The sequence below is a fragment of the Corvus brachyrhynchos genome, unplaced genomic scaffold (genome assembly GCF_000691975.1).
Source record: "Corvus brachyrhynchos isolate BGI_N302 unplaced genomic scaffold, ASM69197v1 scaffold67, whole genome shotgun sequence".
Lineage (NCBI taxonomy): Eukaryota > Metazoa > Chordata > Aves > Passeriformes > Corvidae > Corvus > Corvus brachyrhynchos.
Window position 1 is genome coordinate 182,600 of NW_008239114.1, and position 16,927 is coordinate 199,526.

A 16,927-nucleotide genomic window follows, 5' to 3' on the forward strand; every position below is an offset into this window, starting at 1 on the left:
AGGATCAGTTGGCAGCAATGAGGGACTCGGGTGCCTCGGGAGCCACCCCGATTTACCCCTCGCTCCTGCCCGTGGCCCTCGGGGCGGTTCCGGCTCTGCAGCACAGACAACGGGATTAGCATCGATCTGCCGAGAGCAGCATCCTGGGCACGGGCACCCACCGCCCCTCCCGGCCTCCCTGGCCGCACCTCTAACCCGCAGCCGGCAGCAGAGTCTTCTGCAGAGTGTCCTGGCCCCATACGGCCCCCGGAGCTGTCCGGCAGAGGGGACAAAAGCAGGTCCTGACCCAAAGAAACCACGACCCAAACGCGCGGTGCAGATTTGAGAGCTGAACCCCAGGGCACATCACCCCCCTCCCGCTGGCTTGGCTTTTTGGTTACAGCTGCTTTAGGACAACGGCCATACCCCAGCAGCTGCTTTCTTACCCATGAGAAAGAGGAAAACATCCCTGTTTTATCCCCAAAGGCCTCTCTGGCTCCAGTAACATCTGTGCAGTTTCAGAGGGAAATGGGGAGAGGGGCTGAACGTGAAAAGAAGACAATTCCTACTGCATGCTGCATTTTGGGGTGGGGACATCCCAGCAGCCCAAGGATCTCCTGCATTTAAATTCCTTTTCCTTGGAGCTGGGTCCTTGTTGTGGTGCCTGCGGGCTGATGAGGAGGGGAAGGAGCAGCAAGGCTGTGTTTAGAGTCATGGAATCCTGGAATGGTTAGGGTGAGAAGGGACCTAAAGCCCCTCTTGTTCCAACCTCCGTGGGCAGGGCCACTTTGCACTAGACCAGGTTGCCCCAAGCCTGGTCATTGCCAGCAATTTCAAAGAGGAACAAAAGCCCTTGAACATTTTTAATGATGGATGTTCCCTGTCTGCTCTGTGCTGAACAAGGAGCCTTTAAAGTCGGGCTCCCTTTGATTAGACGATGGACCGAGGGAGAAAGAAGGGCTTCTCCTCCTCCTTATCTATCATCTACCCTCCTCCATACCCAGCCTGCCCCAAAAGGGCTAAATTTAGAAGCAAAAGCCCAAGAATTCCAAGCAAGGAATTTCCAAGGGGCAGTAGGGGGAGAGCGGAGCAGCAGCCCCACAACCAGGAACTTCTAACCCACGGTGTCTCCTGAGGGGTTTTAGCAGAGGATGGGGGACATCAAGGGGGTTCCTCACCATCTATCCCCAATTTATCCCTATCATTTCCTGGGATACAGGAGCTCTCATTCTGCTGCACAGAGCCAACACAACCCCCCCATCACGGCCACAGCCAAGACCAGAGAGGAGAACTTGCCCCTTCCCTCCTCCTCCTTAATCTCTTCCAAAGCGCTGCTCCAGATGAGTTAAGAGCCCCAGCATCTTAAAAGGCCATTTCTCCCCACAAATCCCAGCCCTGCCAAGCTCCTCAGCTCAGCTGGCTTTCAACATCCCCGACTGGCTCCAAGGACTCTTAGACCAATGACGGGAATGTGACGTCCTTCTCTGAGAGGGACAACACTCGGGAAGCACGAAGAGCCCCCAGCTGCAGCTGACTCCCAATTATTCTGCTCTGAAACTGCTTTGTGGTATTTTTTGGAGTTGTTAACATCCCATTTAAAGTGTCCCCTTGAGCAGAGCTGGCTGGCAAGGAGCAGGGAGGGTGCACGGCTGGAAGGAACCGCAGCTCTCCCGTTATGGTAAGTTTTCCAAAACCCACTGGTTGTGTCCCTAAATAGTTCCCTTCCATGGACAGTGAGATGGTGTCAGCTGCCTTTTTTTAAATGAACAGCAGAAAACAACAAAAGAGCTGCAAGTGGCAGCTATAAATGCAGAGCAGGGGCTGCAGGGGGTTGGGGTCCCCTGGAGAGGGGCCGGGGGGTTTGCAGGGAAAGCAGAAACGCGTTCAAAGGGGACGATGCTGGGCTGACCCTGTGAGGAGCTGCCGCAGCCTGGCAGAGCTGCTCGGACACCGCTGACCTTCCCCTTGCTGGCAGTCTGGGAGGAGATGGTATCTCTTCCAGCTGGAAGCAGCCATCCATCCCTGGAAGTGTCAGAAGGCAGGTTGGACGGGGCTTGGAGCAACGTGGGCTAGTGGAAGGTGTCCCTGCCCATGGCAGGGGGTGGAATGGGATGGGCTTTAATGTCCCCTCCAACCCAAACCATTCCACGATCCATACTGAAAGCTGCTCCTTGGGCTTCTCCCCTCTTCCCCTGGCCAAGTCTCCTGCACCCTCCATGCTCAATGGGGGACTCCAAGCTCTGCTGCAAAATGCTTCCCACCAGGGCTTAAACACATCGGGTTTATCACATATCTCTGCCCATCCCTGCTTCCCATCACTGCTGGGAATCACAGAATCGTTTAGGTTGGAAAACGCCTCCAAGGACATTGAGACCAACCTTTGAAAAGCTGCAAAAATCCTCCTTTCTCCAGGAAGAGCCACAGGCTCCCACGGAGAATTCAGCCAGGTTGCTGAAATAAAGTCAGTGGATATCTGGAGTGCTGTGGTTTAGTCTGGGGGGTTGGTTGGTTGGTTGGTTGTTTTTCCTGCAGGCTGTTCCCCAAATACCATTTTCTGAGAGCAGGAAGAAAAGCCGGGGACTTGCTCACGCTGGGAAAAAACCAAAGGCTGACAGTGGAGCAGCCTGGGCAGGGATAAGAGGGAATTCATTTGCACGTGTTCCATGCAGCCTCAGACACACAAAATCAGCCCCTGGTTACCACTGAGCTTCTGGCAGCGCCAAGAGAATGCCCCTGGCACGTGCTCCCCAGCCCAGGGACAAGGGGACTCCCTGGGACACTCCTGCCCTGGTGACACCATTCCCAGGGGATCGGCTCACCTCCTGCATCCCAGAGGAATGTCCATCCCAGCAGCACAGGGTGGCCCTCTCCTCACCTGTGCCAAACCTTGGCCAAATCCACGATCCAAGAGCTGAACCACGACCCTGCAGCACCAAAGTGCCTCTGGTAGCACCCCCTTGACTCCACGGGGAGCGACACAGTTTCCAAGACTACAAAAAGCAAGGAGTTGGGCAGAAAAATGACTTTTTTCCTCTTTTATTATCAAGAACAAGGAAAACAGCCCATTTTCTGAGCACAGCCTGAATAGGAACAAGTCTGCCTAAATTCCCTGTGAATGGAGATGAAATCCCATCGTGTCAGCTGTTTCCAATGCTGGAAAATCATCTGTCGGATAGGAACTGTTTCAGGCATGCTGAGCGCAGGGCAGGGCTGGGGGAGCAGCTATTAATGCCAGTGGAAGGGGTTCTCAATTAAAAAAAAGCCGATGACAACAGTTTTTAGATCAAAAGGAGCCTTTTCACAGGACATTTTCTTTGCTTGGGCAGAAATATTAATCAATCAGGCTGAGAGGAGCTGCAGCAAAAATCATTTGGTTTGGTACCAGTTTGGGAGTTGGATTTGGCTCGGAGGACACGGGGTGTTAAACACCCATCGCTCTTTTAATGAAAACACCCCCGAGAAAGCGAGGAAGCTTCTCCGCAGATGGGAGCTCAGGGTTTTTTCCCCAGGTAATGGATGGCGAAGCACAAATTCCGCTTTGAAAATGGAGCAATTTGTTCAACCCTGGCTGCTCATGACTGGTTTGAAAAATCGAAATAACGAACGGTGCTGTGGAGAGCGTGGCCTTGAAGTGCCCGATTGCACCGGGGCTTCGGTGGCTCCCGTCCGTCCGCGGCCTTCTGCCTCTGCGTGAATCCCACCTGCCTCACATCTGGCTCTAGGACAGAGATCTCACCAGGAGGTCGGGATCTGGGGAGCCTTCTGCTCCCAGAAGCAGCTCATCCCCACAGAGATGGTCCATCCCTGCCCAGCAGCTGCACCATTTACACGTCACCCATGGGCTGGCCCTGCGGATGCAGCATTCCCGTGCAGGGAGGCAGTGCTGGGGCTGACCGAGAGCTGGCTCTGCTTTGTCCTTGCTCTCATTGTGCTTTTCGGCCTCCCTCAGGGTGGCTAGAAGTGGCTGCAGGTTGGGTTTCCAAGGTTTCCACATGCTGGATCACCACATGGAAAAATCCCACCAGAGCAGGGGGCAAACAATGGGCAGGAAACGCCGTGGCTCCAACTCGCATCTCAGCGGGCTAGAGGATGTGGCTTGTTCGGGAAAATCACACTGCTGGCTTCAGCATCCGGCCCATGTCCACATCCCCACCGAGGGGGGCCTCCAAGGGTGCCACTGGATGGGTCCCCAGGCCAGCCATCCTGTGGTTATTGGGAGAACCAAACCAGCATCTCATTGCTGGGTCCCACTTGCCAAATCTTCTCCCGTGCCGCACTGGGAGCACTGGGTTTTGTCCCGCTGCCCTGCTTTGCCACCCAGCACTGTCACTGCACCAGCTGGGTTGAGTCCTGACCACAGTGCTGGGCACAGGCAGGAGAAATCAGAGAAAAGCCCTGCAAGGATGAAGAGTTTTCTCTTAGTTTTCCGCCCAATTTCCAAGGAAGATGCAGCAGGAAGGGGGAAAATCAGGGGGGAATTTTCCAAGCTAGAAAATAACAGAGACCCCAACGTTTCGGTCTCTTCTCCATGGGAGAGTCTGGTGGTTGAGGACTCTGCGATGGCCAACGAGCAAACCAAGGCAAGGCAGTCCTGTGGTGTGACCCTGAGCCAACACCTCCAGCCTCGCGTCCTCCGAGGGCGTTTCTGCTCCCGCACATCGGACTGGAGACAAACCTGCCCCTGGAGAAGCCCTTTCAGAGATGCCTCGAGGCAGAAGAGGACACAGATCCAGCACGGGTGAGAGAATCTTCTGATTTAACTCACTTAGCTCCAGGAGATGGGATGACAATTCCTGTTCCCACCCTTCCAAACCCAACCTTGGCGTCACATTTGCCCCTTTTCCCCACAGGAAAGCACCAAACCCGCCCCGCACGGAGCACACCCAGCCCCCAAACCCCCCCCAGAGGGGCACGGGGTGGCTCGAGCAGCACAGCCCACACCCAACCACCTTTACCAGCATTTCACACCCACGCCCACGCCTCTGCTTCCGCCCCAACATCCCAGCGGGAAGGGATTGGGATTTACAGCCACCGCCCTCCTCCTGGTGCCATCCCATGGTCGACCCCCTGCTCCCGCTCTCTACCTGCTGCCTTTTTAAAATTTTATTTTATTTTATTTTATCTTATTGTCATTATTTTTTGCAAGGAAAACGGGTTGCCCTGGAGCTGGGTCTCCATGGAAACTTGGGTTTTTCAGACACTCAATGGAAAACGCTGGCACGGAGACGCTTGTGCAGGAATACTGATTCAGCCCCAGCGTCTGTAACACTGACTGCATTTTAATCCCGCTCCGCTACCCGGAGAGCTAAAAATACCCTGTGAGCTGTCGCCTCCTGAACTCGAGTAAACAGCTTAAAGCAACACGGTGCTGCCGGAGCAGAAATTCCATGAATCAGCTGAAAAAAAAAAAAAAAAAAAAAAAAAAAAAGGGATGGGGGAGGTAACGGTGGGGTCTCAGCCCTCGAGGAGCACCAGCTTGGTGGGGGAGAGCAATTCCCCACTCCAGGGATAGAGAAGGAGCAGCTGGAGGCAGCAGACGGGTCCTTGGGGCTGTGTTGCACCTCTCCGAGATGCCCTTTTCCCAGTGTAAAAGCAGGAAAACAAGGTTTTCCCTGGCCCCCAGCTGGCTGGGAGGAGCGCTGTGTTCTCTGCCGTGCCAAGCTCAACGCGTGGCACTGACACGGGCTGGGCAGGAGCCAGCTGTCCCCACCGAGGGGGCTGGGGACAATTGAGGGAGGGGTGACCTTGCTGGCACGGTGTTCTTCCTTCTCCCTCCGATCACCTCTCCGAGAAAAAGACCCTGAGGTCCAGCAGAAGGGGCACTGGGGCCGTGGGCACTGCCAGCCCCTCGCCGTGCCCACAGCCCTGTGCCAGCCCAGCCCTCCCGGGGCCGTAATAAGCAAATAAAGTCCAGCTCTCCCCTCCCAATTAGCTGGGACTGTCCTCAGCTGACTCCCAGAGCTGCTTTTTGCAGAATACACAAACACCTCCTTAATTTCTCTCTCTTTTTTTTTTTTAAAGACATTCTCCCCGCAGCTCAGCACTCCCCGGGAGGGAACACCCAGATGGGGAAACTGAGGCACAAGCCTGCTTGCTCAAGACCTCGCGGCAAGCTGGGAGTGAATCCAGGCTTCCCAGGTCTCCCCAGCTGTGCCCGGAGCCGGGATCAGGCATTGCCCTGCAACATCCCATCCAGGAAATTCTCCTACCTTCATTAGTGCCGGCTCCTAATTAAAATGCTCTCAAAAGCCCACGGCAAGGACGTGAACCCGCATCCAGGTGGCTTTGTGGAGGTTCCAGCAGCTGGATGGAGAGCTGGGATTGATTTTTCTAGGGAAACTCTGCATTTATACATTTGTTTTTCTTCCCGCTGGGGGGGAACAGGCGGCGTTCTGGGGATGCTGCTTTGAGCCTTTATTTCTACCAGGATCTAGAGAAGCAGGGAAAATGCCATCCCCAGCTCACAGTCAGACGATTCAGGGTGGGTGATAAATGGGGTTCTGCAGTGGAAAATTCCCCCCTGCCCTGTTCAGTGTGGGCAAAGCCTGTTTCCCAGTAAAACCATTCCAGGGCTCAGCCATTCCCAGCACCCCAGGAACCCCTCCTGAGCCTCTCCCTGGCTTATCTGGCATTTCAACACATCTTACAATACTGCAAAGCGGGGATGAGGGAAAAAAAGAAACGTTTTAGGTCCGTGTTTGTGGGTTCTAAGATCTCCCTCCAGCAGGGATGGGATTAAGGCCATTGGCTCTGAGTAGCCAGAGCAGTAAAATCTGTGCGTGGCTAAACTGCAAGGCTTGCTCATTTCTTGATGATAAAGAGACTCTGTTTGGGGCTTGAGTTATTTATTGGACTGCATCTCATTAGCAGAGTGGGCACTGGGCACACTGAACACCCCCAGCCCTTCCCCTCCACGCTGAAATCCTCTGCTCCAGCACTGAACTGGGGAGCCAGGAGCAGCCCTGGGGAGGGGACGTGCAGGGCCGTGGCAGTCAGGGAACACTGCCGAGTTCAGCAGCTGCAAATCTCCGTGTGATCAGGGTGGGATCAGGGTGGGATCAGGGTGGGATCAGGGGGATTCAGCCCCCAGCCCCACGCTCGGCTCAGCACCTGTGCGTGGAGCAGCGTTTGCCAGGCAGATCCGTGCTGGGACAGAGCCAGCTCCCGCTGCAGCAGCACCCACAGGGTGCCCTGGCTCGGGGGAAAAGCCCCTCTGGCAGCTCAGACCTGGCCCCTCAGTTCTCCCTGCAGCTCCTTTCCCAGCCACCCCCTCCCAGCAGGTACTTTCCTAGATTAAAAACCCTGCTCTCATCCCTTGGTGTGGTGCCCCAGAGCCTCGCGCTTGTTTTTATTGACAGCCCCATCTTTTGTTGATTAAAATTCCTTTAAGTGCACCTGGTGGCTGATCCCACTCCCGAGCCAGGGATGCTGTCACTGTCCCCTCCTCCATCGGGCCTTTCTGCCCAGGCTCCCTCCCAGCCACGTGTCCCCAGGTGCTCCACGTGTCTCCTTGGCTTCAAAAATAAAGGAAAGGAAACAAAAATGCTCCAGGATGATGGGGAAAAGGGTGATTTTTGTTTGGGAAGAGAAAGGGACTGGTGTCAGGGCATGCCAGGCTCTGTCCTCATCCCTTGTTTCCCTTCTCCCACTTGGCTGGATTTGCACCTAGAGGGATGCAGAGCCAAGGAACACGGGCCAGGAGCCGAGTCGTGCCAAAAGCACCGAATCCAAGTCTTGCGGCTCCAAACAAGCAGTGGCACTGACAAAATCCCTGCCAGCCCCGGGCTGGGGCTGCCGGAGCTGGGCTTGGCTGGGATCGCCCACCGGAGAGGATGATCTGCTCTGTGGGGATGTGGGAATGCCAGGAGCATCCCACTGCCCAGTGAGGGGGCGGATGCCTGGGTCCAGAAATGGGTTGGATTCCTCGTGGGGACTGGAAGACAAAATCGACCTTTCTGCTGCCCTTTGGGATTTCTGCTCCCTCCAGGAACTGTTGCTCTTCCACACCTGATCCTGGTGTTCCCCCAAGAGGGTTTGGGCTCACCTGGGGTCCGGCCTCCCCCAGCTCCATTCCCCCACCCGCCACAACATTCCTGTGTCTCCATGATCTGTTGGGAAGCTGGGTTTCCCATGGCTTTGCCCAGCAGGAGCTCGGGAATCCCTGCACGGGCTGGGGGTTGGGATGGGCTCCATCCCCTCCTGCATTCCCACACCCCCACGGGGTCCTGGGCTGAAGGACCTTACCTGGCTCGTGGATCTCATCACCTTTGTGCAGCTTCAGAGAGGTTTGGCCATTCATCGTCCCCTGCCCCCCAGATTTAGGCTGGGGCCACGATTCTCAGCCTGCAGCCCCAGGGTCAGGCGTGGAGGGATTTTGCTCTCTCCCAAAGCAGAAGGAGGAAGGGGAGGGGCCCATGGGGTCTGTGCACACCCATTCCATCCCTGAGTCACCCGTTTGTTCCTCCTGGCTAAATTTTGCCCAGGGATCAGAGAGGAACAGGTTGCAATTGGAATGGTGATGGGAAGAGGCTTTGTCCAGGCTGGAGCAGCGACCTCATCCTGCTGCTGGGGTTCATCTCCAGCCGCTTCTGTCCCAACCACCCACAGCATGACCACCCTGCCCCCACACCCCCTCCCACAGGGCTGGGCTGTCCCTGTCCCCTCGAGGTCACCTGAGGGCAGGTCCTGAGCTCTGCTGAGATGTTCCGAGCACTCGCGGTCCCCGACAGGACCCCAGGGGATGCAGGGGCTCAGCACCCCCTGACCGACCCTCCCTGATGAGCCAGCCCCGGCACCCAGCATCGATCTGTGATCGATCCATGATCGATCCGTGCCCACGGCCACGTCGGAGCAGGGCCCGGCAGGAGGACTCCGACTCCGCGGACTCTGCAGCCGCAGCGGGAAGCGAAGCCTCTTGGAGGAAGGCTCTCTCTGTAATTGCTCTTTGGCCCCTGGCCACCAACTGCTCACATTTGGGAATGTTTTCTTTCCAGTCTCACGGCCGCTTTTCAGTTCCCTCCCTGGTTTTACCCATCTCAGCCTCTTCCCACGCCACCACTCCCAAATGAAAGACCTCAGGGTGTCAAAGGTAGAGCCCCAAATTTCCAGACAAGGTGTCAGCTGCAGCCCCCCCAGCTCATGGCAGCAGTGATTCGGAGCACCCGGAGCTGTGCCAGAACTCTGCAGTTCTCCAAGGGCTCCTGCTGGGCCTCTCAGGGTACAGCCCCAAAAGGGTGTGAAATATTCCCCAAAAGGATGTGAAATACTCACCATGGAGTCAGCAGGACCGGCCCGTTCACCCCATCCTGGTGTTCCCTCTGAGAGCCGAGGATGGCCCTGCGGTGATCCAGCAGCGCTGGTGGGTGATGGCCGGGCTGGGCAGAGCCTGTGTCAGCTCTGCGGGGCCTTTCCCCCACCAAAGGGCTCACGTGGGTGATTCTGCCGGGGGCTTCCCAGTGGGGGCTCTGCTCCAACCCGTGTGAGAGAGCGAGGAGCTCAGCCACAACGTGGAACCACAGAATCCCAGACTGGTTTGGAAAGGACCTTAAATCCCATCCCATTCCAGCCCCTGCCATGGCAGGGACACCTTCCACTGTCCCAGGGTGCTCCAAGCCCCATCCAGCCTGGCCTTGGACACTTCCAGGGATCCAGGGGCAGCCACAGCTTCTCTGGGCACCCTGTGCCAGGGCCTCCCCAACCTCCCAGGAAATAATTCCTTCCCAATATCAAACTTAAATTTCCCAGTTTTGGCTTGAAGCCATTCGCCTTGTCCTGTCACTCCAGTTCCTGATGAACAGTCCTCCTCTATCTTCCCTGTAGCCCCTTCAGATCCTGGAAGGAGCTCTGAGGTCTCCACACAACCTCCTCTTCTCCTGGCTGACCGGCCCTGACTCTCCCGTCCTGTCTCCATAGAGGAGGGAGCTCCAGTTCCTTTGTCAACTCCACGACCTCCTTGGGACTTGCTCCAACAGTTCCATGTCCTTTCAGTGCTGGGGGCACCAGGGCTGGATGCAGCATTCCAGGTGGGATCTCATGAGAGCAGAGAAGGGAGGAAGAATCACCTCCTTCAAGGTGATCCAGGCAACATCCAGGCAATGCCATGGCCAAAGTCTCCCTTTCCTACTGCCAGGGACAGCCAGGGCTGGGACAGGACTCTGTGGGCACACAGGGAGCCAGAGGCAAGGAAACAGGGAGGCAGGAGAGGTACGGGAGCTGACTCAGCTCGTGGATGTCTTTATTGGAACTCTACACATTGGACAGGCATGCGAACAGGACAGACGGAGACAGGAGTAGTATTGCCTTGGTCACAGAGATATGGAACAGCGTTGGAAGGACCCTGACCCCTCCAGGCCAGCCGGGATCCCCACACCTCGGTCTCCTATTGCTTCCCATCCCCATCCCCGCGCCCCGACCGCCCCGCTCGGCCCTGCGTGCCCGTGGGCTCAGGCCCCGTGGGAGGGGGCGATGGTGGCACCTGGAGCGGAGCCTTTGGCACCCCGGGGGAGGGTTCCGGGTGGCCGTGTGACGATGGAGGGGTCAGAGCACGGGCGCAGCCGCAGGTGGAGATGTCCCGGTGAGCAGCTGGATCTCCAGAGGTGGGGGGTGAGGTGCAGCTGAAAGCGTGGGCAAGGGGAGGGGGCAGCCCTGGGGGTGCTGGGGCAGCGTGGCCGTGGCAGGGCTGGCACCAGGAAGGGGAATGGGGCTGTCCCCAACCTCCCTCCCGGCCCTGCTGCTCTGTGGCACCTCTTGGGGGGACCCAGCTGCCACCCCCCCTCCCAGGGATGGAGCTGGAGCTTTGGGGAAAGAGCATCCCTCGGCCTTGGGGGGAGCATCCCTGGGGGAATGAACGCCCCAGCCTCGGGGAGAGCATCCCTGGGCTTTGGGGGGAGCATCCCTCAGCCCTGGGGAGAGCATCTCCCTTGGGAAGAGCATCCCTTGGCCCCAGGGAGAGCATCCCTAGAGGAATGCATGTCCCAGCCTGAGGGAAAGCATCCCTGGGCTTTGGGGAGGACATCCCTGGGGGAATGCATCCTTTAGCCTTAGGAAGAGCATCCCTTGGCCTGAGGGAGAGCATCCCTCGGGATACACATCCCTCCCCCTCGGAGAAGGCATCCCGTGCCAGGGTGCTGCCTGCATCCAGCTGGGGCTCAGGAGAAGGTGACCACCTCACCCTGGGGGTAACTGGAAGCGAGGGTGTCCTGGCAGGAATCTGCAATTAAAGACACAAATATTAAACACGGCATTAGACGCTGCTTCCATGAGTGGTTTGGGGGAGAAATGGGAGAGGGAGAAGGACCCTGGGCTTCCAGGGGACCCCGACTTAGAAGGATGCAGAAAACAGAGTAAGCACAAAATGAAACGGCCTTTTCCAGAGGGATAAAATGCTGCTGTTGCATCGGTAAGTCAGGGAAAGATGGTTTTAAAAAGCCTCAGAATGGTGCCAGAGATGGAGACTTGGGGAATGATTCTCCAAGAGAAACCATGCGTGGAGTCAGGGCAATTTTGAGGGTAAAAATGAAAAGCAGGGGGAAAACATCACCCTCACCACATCCCTCTCAACCCTCTCCTCCCAGAAAGCTGCTCTTGCCCAAAACTTCCCAGGCCAACCCCAAGCCAGATGTCCCAAAGCCAAGCCTGGTGCATTAATCCCGCAGTGTTTTTTCTTCTCCCTCTCATTTGTTATCATTGAATTAATTATCATTGATTGGAGCTCTGAGTCACCCCACCGCCTCTCCCCGTGCGCCAGGGCCCAGTTTCCAGGCGAGGGGCTGTCAGGCAGGGAGACAGCGCCTGATGCACCCGATAAACCGCGGAATTCTGCTTTAAACCTCACCCCCAGCTCCTGCTCATGGGTTTGGCCCAGCTGCCTCCCCTGCAGACCCAACGCAGCTCCAAACCCTCCTCGTTTTCCACAACATAAAGGTCTCGTTCTCCATCGAGCATCACTGCACAGCTCGGGTGAGCAGCGCCCAGGCATGGAGGCTTTTCAAACCTCACATCCCATGAAAGTCTTAGGGACTAAAGGAGCTCTCCTCCCCGAGCTGGCAGGAGAGCTCCCCACCTCCCAAGACAAAACGCTTTGGAGACCCAACACCATCCCCCTGCAGCAATTTGGGGCCCAGCAGTGCCCATGCATGCAGTGGCTGCTGAAAAATATCCGAGCTCTTGGTTCAGTCACTCCTGCAAGCAGCTAAAAGCTCCTGGCAGGGCTCGTGTCCTGCTAGAAACATTCCCCGTCAGGTCGATTGATTTACCAGGGGCACGACTTGGCTTTTAACTCCCATCTCCTCCTCCTCCCCGTTCAAAGCCATTTTGTGTGTTAGCTCGAGACCTGCTGCCCACAGCCTCCAGGGACCTGCCTTGGAAAGCAGCTTCCCAGCCTTGGAAAAAAATTAGCACGACTAAAAATAAATAACAACAGCCCAGATTTTTATCTTTTTGTCCCCCAGACAAAGCCACCACGAGAAGAGAGCCCTCCTGTCTTGGCTTATCGGTACCAGCTCCGTTCCCCTCTTGCCCTCATGGCCCCTCAGTGACGTGCAGCCCCTTCCTCAAGCCTATTTTTGGGTGTGGATCTGCCACCAGCGTCCGTAGGGTGCTGCCCTGGGCGAGGCAGGAGGCTTGGCACAGCTGGCACAACCCAGCTCCAAATACACCCAAGGTTTGCTGCAGTGCTCCCAGAGCCATCAGCGCCGAATTTCCCCGCACGGGGAGTTCACACAGTCCCTCCCTCCCTCCCTCGCTCCCTCCCGCTGTGAGATCCCCTCACACACCCCAAAGTGCTGCCAGTGCCCGGGTCCTGCACTAACTCTGCTTTGCTCTGGAGCAGCCCTGAGGAGGAGGATTTGGGGGCGTTGGGGGATGAGCAGCTCAGCATTCCCCAGCCACGACCCAGAGCCCCCCCAGCTGATCCCCAGCGTGGGCAGCAGGAAAGGGGGGGATTCTGCCCTGCTCAGGTGAGACCCCACCTGCAGAGCTGCCTCCAGCCCTGGGCTCCAACATCAGGAGGGCTGGAGCCCCTCTGCTCTGGACCCAGGCTGGGAGAGCTGGGGGTGTTCACCTGGAGAAGGGCAGGCTCTGGGGAGACCTCACGAACACTTTCTGGGATGGGTTTGCAGCTGGCTGGATTTGCAGGTGGGATCAAGCCCCATGTCCTAATCCCGGCTCTGTTTGGGGTGGTTTCGATCAGATATTAAGAAATTGTTCTCTGTGAGGGTGCTGAGGCTGTGGCACAGGGGGCCCAGAGCAGCTGTGGCTGCCCCTGGATCCCTGGAGGTGTCCAAGGCCAGGCTGGATGTGGCTTGGAGCACCCTGGGATAGTGGGAGGTGTCTCTGCCCATGGCAGGGGCTGGAATGGGATGGAATTTGAGGTCCCTTCCAACCCAAACCATTCCCTGACTCTGTGATTACTTTTTTACAGCCACCAGGGCACATTCCCTGCCCCGGCCTGTCCCACACAGGAGGAAGTGTGACCCTCTCCCCAGAAGTTCATAGAATTCTTTCTGAGCCTCCATTTACCTTTTCCGTGGGTAAAACGTTGGGATCGGTTGCCCGGGCGGAGGTAAGGAAGTAACAGACTGGGAGCTGGGAGGCTCCTATTTATAAGCTCAACTGCATCCTATTTTGCATCTGCCTCTGCTCTCCCTGTTCCTCGTCAGCACGGGCAAGCCATGGGGTTGCTATTTATTTTCTATTTTTCTTTATTGTCATCAAATAAGCAGTGAGGATTTTTCCTGGCAGTGCTGGGGAAGCCAGGAACAGGCTCCTTCTGGGTAGAGCAATTACTCTCTTGACATCTTCACCTCCCGCCCAGCTGCCTGACAGGCCTTTCTATTTTCTCAGCTCTCTCAGGCATCTCCCGAGAAACAGAGCAGTTGTTGCAACAATAAAAATTAGTACTTTGCAAGCAACCCGGGATCACGGTGCAGCCTCCACGCAGGGCTGGACTCTGAGTCTTCCAGAAGGAAAAGAGAAGGAAAAAGCTGATGCTGGAGCGGGGAACTGTTCCCAAATCCCCCCAGTCTGAAGGCTGCTCTGGTTTGGCTCCTTGCATGGGGGTGGGTGGTCACAGGGGTTCAATCCTCGTCCCACAGCGCTGGTCCGTGTCCAGAGCGGACAGACACACAGACAGAGGAATGTGAGGGCTCTGCCAGGGCAGCCTGATGTCACCCAGCACCTCCAGAGCGTCCCCGGCCAGGCTGGACAGAGCTTGGAGCAACCTGGTCTAGCGGAACGTGTCCCTGCCCGTGGCCCTTCCAACCCCACCATTCCATGACTCCCTGACCTCTGGCCCCGTTCCCACAGCTGAGCATCACACGTGTCTGCATCTGCGGCGGGGAGAGGGACACGGGGCACTAAAGCTCCGGCTGGTCCCACGCCGCCGGACATCCCGCTGTCCACGGGGGAGGGACACATTCCTACAGCACACACAGTGCTCATCCCTGTGTTCCTGCTCATCCTCCTGCCGGGAACGAGACCCAGCACACCCAGCCCATCCCAGGGAACCTCTCCTTTCCATGCTGGGATGCCCCGACAGTCACTGCACACCCCTCAATGATATTTTTGTTTAGATGCCATTTTAGGGCTTGGACAGGGGCAGTTGGGCTCCAGTTTCTTGGGAATAAATCCAACACTTTGGCTTTCTCTCGATGCCTTTTGCCTGGGCTGGAACGTGCTCTCCTAACCAGATCCCTCAGCACAGATAAGCCCTGGGAGGATATTTAGGGGAAGTATCGTATATTCGTGCTCTATTCTTATCCTATTCTCCAGGCAGCCGATTTTGGCCACTGTTTGAGATAAAACCTGGGCTCCAGAGATATTTAGAGGTCTCCTCTGATCCACTACAGCTCCTCTTCTAATCTTACCTGGGGATTAACCCGTGCCAACTCGCCCCCAAAAGCAACTCAGACCCCATCTAAAAATAACAACAAGCTGTTTTCTCCCTCCTGCATCCCCCAAATCCCTGCTCAGGAGAAGGCGGCGAGGAAGAGGGAGAAGATGCGATGGGTTTTTCAGCAGTTCGGTGCCTCCCACTGAAATCCCTCCGTCTCCCTTTCGGGGCTCGGTTGTTTTAGAGGAGCTTTTGCACATTAGTCATCCCTTCTCCCGGGTTGCATAACGCCCCAGCTAAAAATTGCATCCTGCCGGCTCTGTGTCAGCTCATGCCCAACCCTCCTTGCTCTGGTGGCAATGAGATTTTGGGGAGTCCACCAAAGGTTTTCCACCCCAAATAACCACTGTGGTGTTGGGATGAGCTGCTTCGGGAGCCTGAAGGGGGGAAAGGCAAGGATGGGATGTCCTGGGATCTGTGGCTGCTCTGGGTTTAATCCCCTGCCTCCAAGAGACTCAGCCCCCAAAGTTTGAGCATCTTGATCTGATTCTTCTGCAAGGGACGGGGTTTCATACCTGGCTCGTCCCCAAAGTCAGCGCATGACCCTGGATAAATCATTTATGATCCAAAGAGCACTGAAATCACGGAGGGTGACCTTCCCTCTGGCAGGGGCTGGGGATATTCCGGCTGCTCCTGCTTCCAGAGGGAAGGATGAGCCGGAGGAGCGCCAGCATGGTGCTGCTCTACTCACCCCTTCTCCCAGTTCATGGAATTTGGGGTGATCCATGAACCTGCCCTGTTACCCCGTCCACTTGCTGTGGGAATGCACTGAACTACAGGAATCCAAGGAAGGCAGCTGCTCCCAACACACAAACGCAGGGGCTGCCGGTGAGGGATGGATCACCCCCCCAGGCCTGTATGGCACATCCTGAGCAGAGGATGGGTGCAGCTCATCCCAATTTCTCCCCAAATCCACACAAATTCTGGCTCCAGCACCAGGTCTATGCAGTGCTCAGTTCCTGTCATCCATCCCCAGGCACCAAGGTTTTCACCTCTTTTCTGCTTCCCTTTGGCTCTCGCACAGCTGGGAGGGAGAGAAGGAGAAGGAAGGAAGGAAGGAAGGAAGGAAGGAAGGAAGGAAGGTTGGTTTGGACATGTGCTGACTGCTCCTCCTGGCAGCTCCTTCTCCACACCAAGGGAAACTGAGGCATGGGAAACCTGGGGTGGAGTAGGAGGGTCCTGACTGTGCGATCTGCCAAAATCCATCCCAGCTTCTTTGAGGACCATGGAATCACAGAATCCTTAAAGTTGGAAAAGACCTCCAAGGTCATCGAGTCGAAGCCGTGACCAGCCCGGCCGCACAGGCACCCTCCCTCCTCACCATTCCCTGAGCACCAGCTCCGGTTTGGCCGTGATGGAGGGGAAGGGTCTGACCCCAGCAAAGCTCCTGGGGCTCTTTGCTTTTTAAACACACCCAAATCTAAGCTCTCCTCCCCAGAAAAGTCCCCGGGCTCCAGCCCTGACTTGCTCAGAGTGAGGAAAGAGGCTGAGAGAGCACCGAGGGGGAGTCAAGCCCAGGGCTGGACCCCCCCAAACCAGCCCCTTGCAGCCCTCCAAGATCCAAATGCCTCCAGGGAGGCTGAGCTGGACAGAACTAGAAATGAGCCAGAGGTCAGGGGCTGAAGGGTTTGTTCTAGTTCGGGAAGACACCTGAGATCATCCAAAATCACCCCAAAAACCAGCACACGTGAGCAAAAACCAGCAGCACAACGGGGAGTTTGGCTCTCCAGCCTCATCCTCCCAGGGATGGGGAGGGCCTGGTTCAAACCCAGCTCCCATCCCCACGGGAATGTTCTGCCCCACCACCGCACGTCCATCCCAAACAAGGATTCCTCCCCCATCCATTTAGGCACCATTTTGCCTCAAGTCTCTCACTTCCCCACTCTTCAACACCAGCAGCAGCTTTCCCAGGGACCCTTATTGCTCTTCCCACCACTTCCCATTTCTTCATGGGAGTATCCATGCCTATTATCCCAGCCTCTGTGTGCTCCCTGCACCCTCTCCCAGGGCCCTCCAGCCTCCACGGGATCTCGAGGCTGGTTTCCAAGGACCTCAGGC

The 16,927-nt window shown here is 56.7% G+C and overlaps 2 protein-coding genes and 1 long non-coding RNA gene across 3 annotated transcripts in view; 1 reads left to right on the forward strand and 2 right to left on the reverse strand.

The window, feature by feature from the left end:
• Nucleotides 1-2,998: 2,998 nt before the first annotated feature.
• LOC108448067 lies at nucleotides 2,999-6,270 on the reverse strand. The gene is made up of 2 exons (XR_001863851.1): nucleotides 6,189-6,270; nucleotides 2,999-5,375 (listed from the first exon to the last, which is right to left on the reverse strand). It is a non-coding gene; the product is annotated as an uncharacterized LOC108448067 (long non-coding RNA).
• Nucleotides 3,946-6,773, forward strand: LOC108448065. The gene is made up of 2 exons (XM_017739856.1): nucleotides 3,946-4,717; nucleotides 6,001-6,773. Exons 1-2 carry the CDS (start codon nucleotides 3,972-3,974, stop codon nucleotides 6,212-6,214), a joined length of 960 nt encoding a protein of 319 aa, XP_017595345.1. The 5' UTR covers nucleotides 3,946-3,971; the 3' UTR covers nucleotides 6,215-6,773.
• Nucleotides 6,774-10,183: 3,410 nt separating this feature from the next.
• The window catches only part of KCNC4 (potassium voltage-gated channel subfamily C member 4), a 37,595-nt gene continuing 30,851 nt past the window's right edge, over nucleotides 10,184-16,927 (reverse strand). Inside the window, exon 5 of the mRNA XM_017739841.1 lies at nucleotides 10,184-11,188. Coding sequence (XP_017595330.1) covers nucleotides 11,127-11,188 — 62 coding nt within the window. The 3' untranslated portion in view covers nucleotides 10,184-11,126. The remainder of the gene's footprint in view (nucleotides 11,189-16,927) is intronic.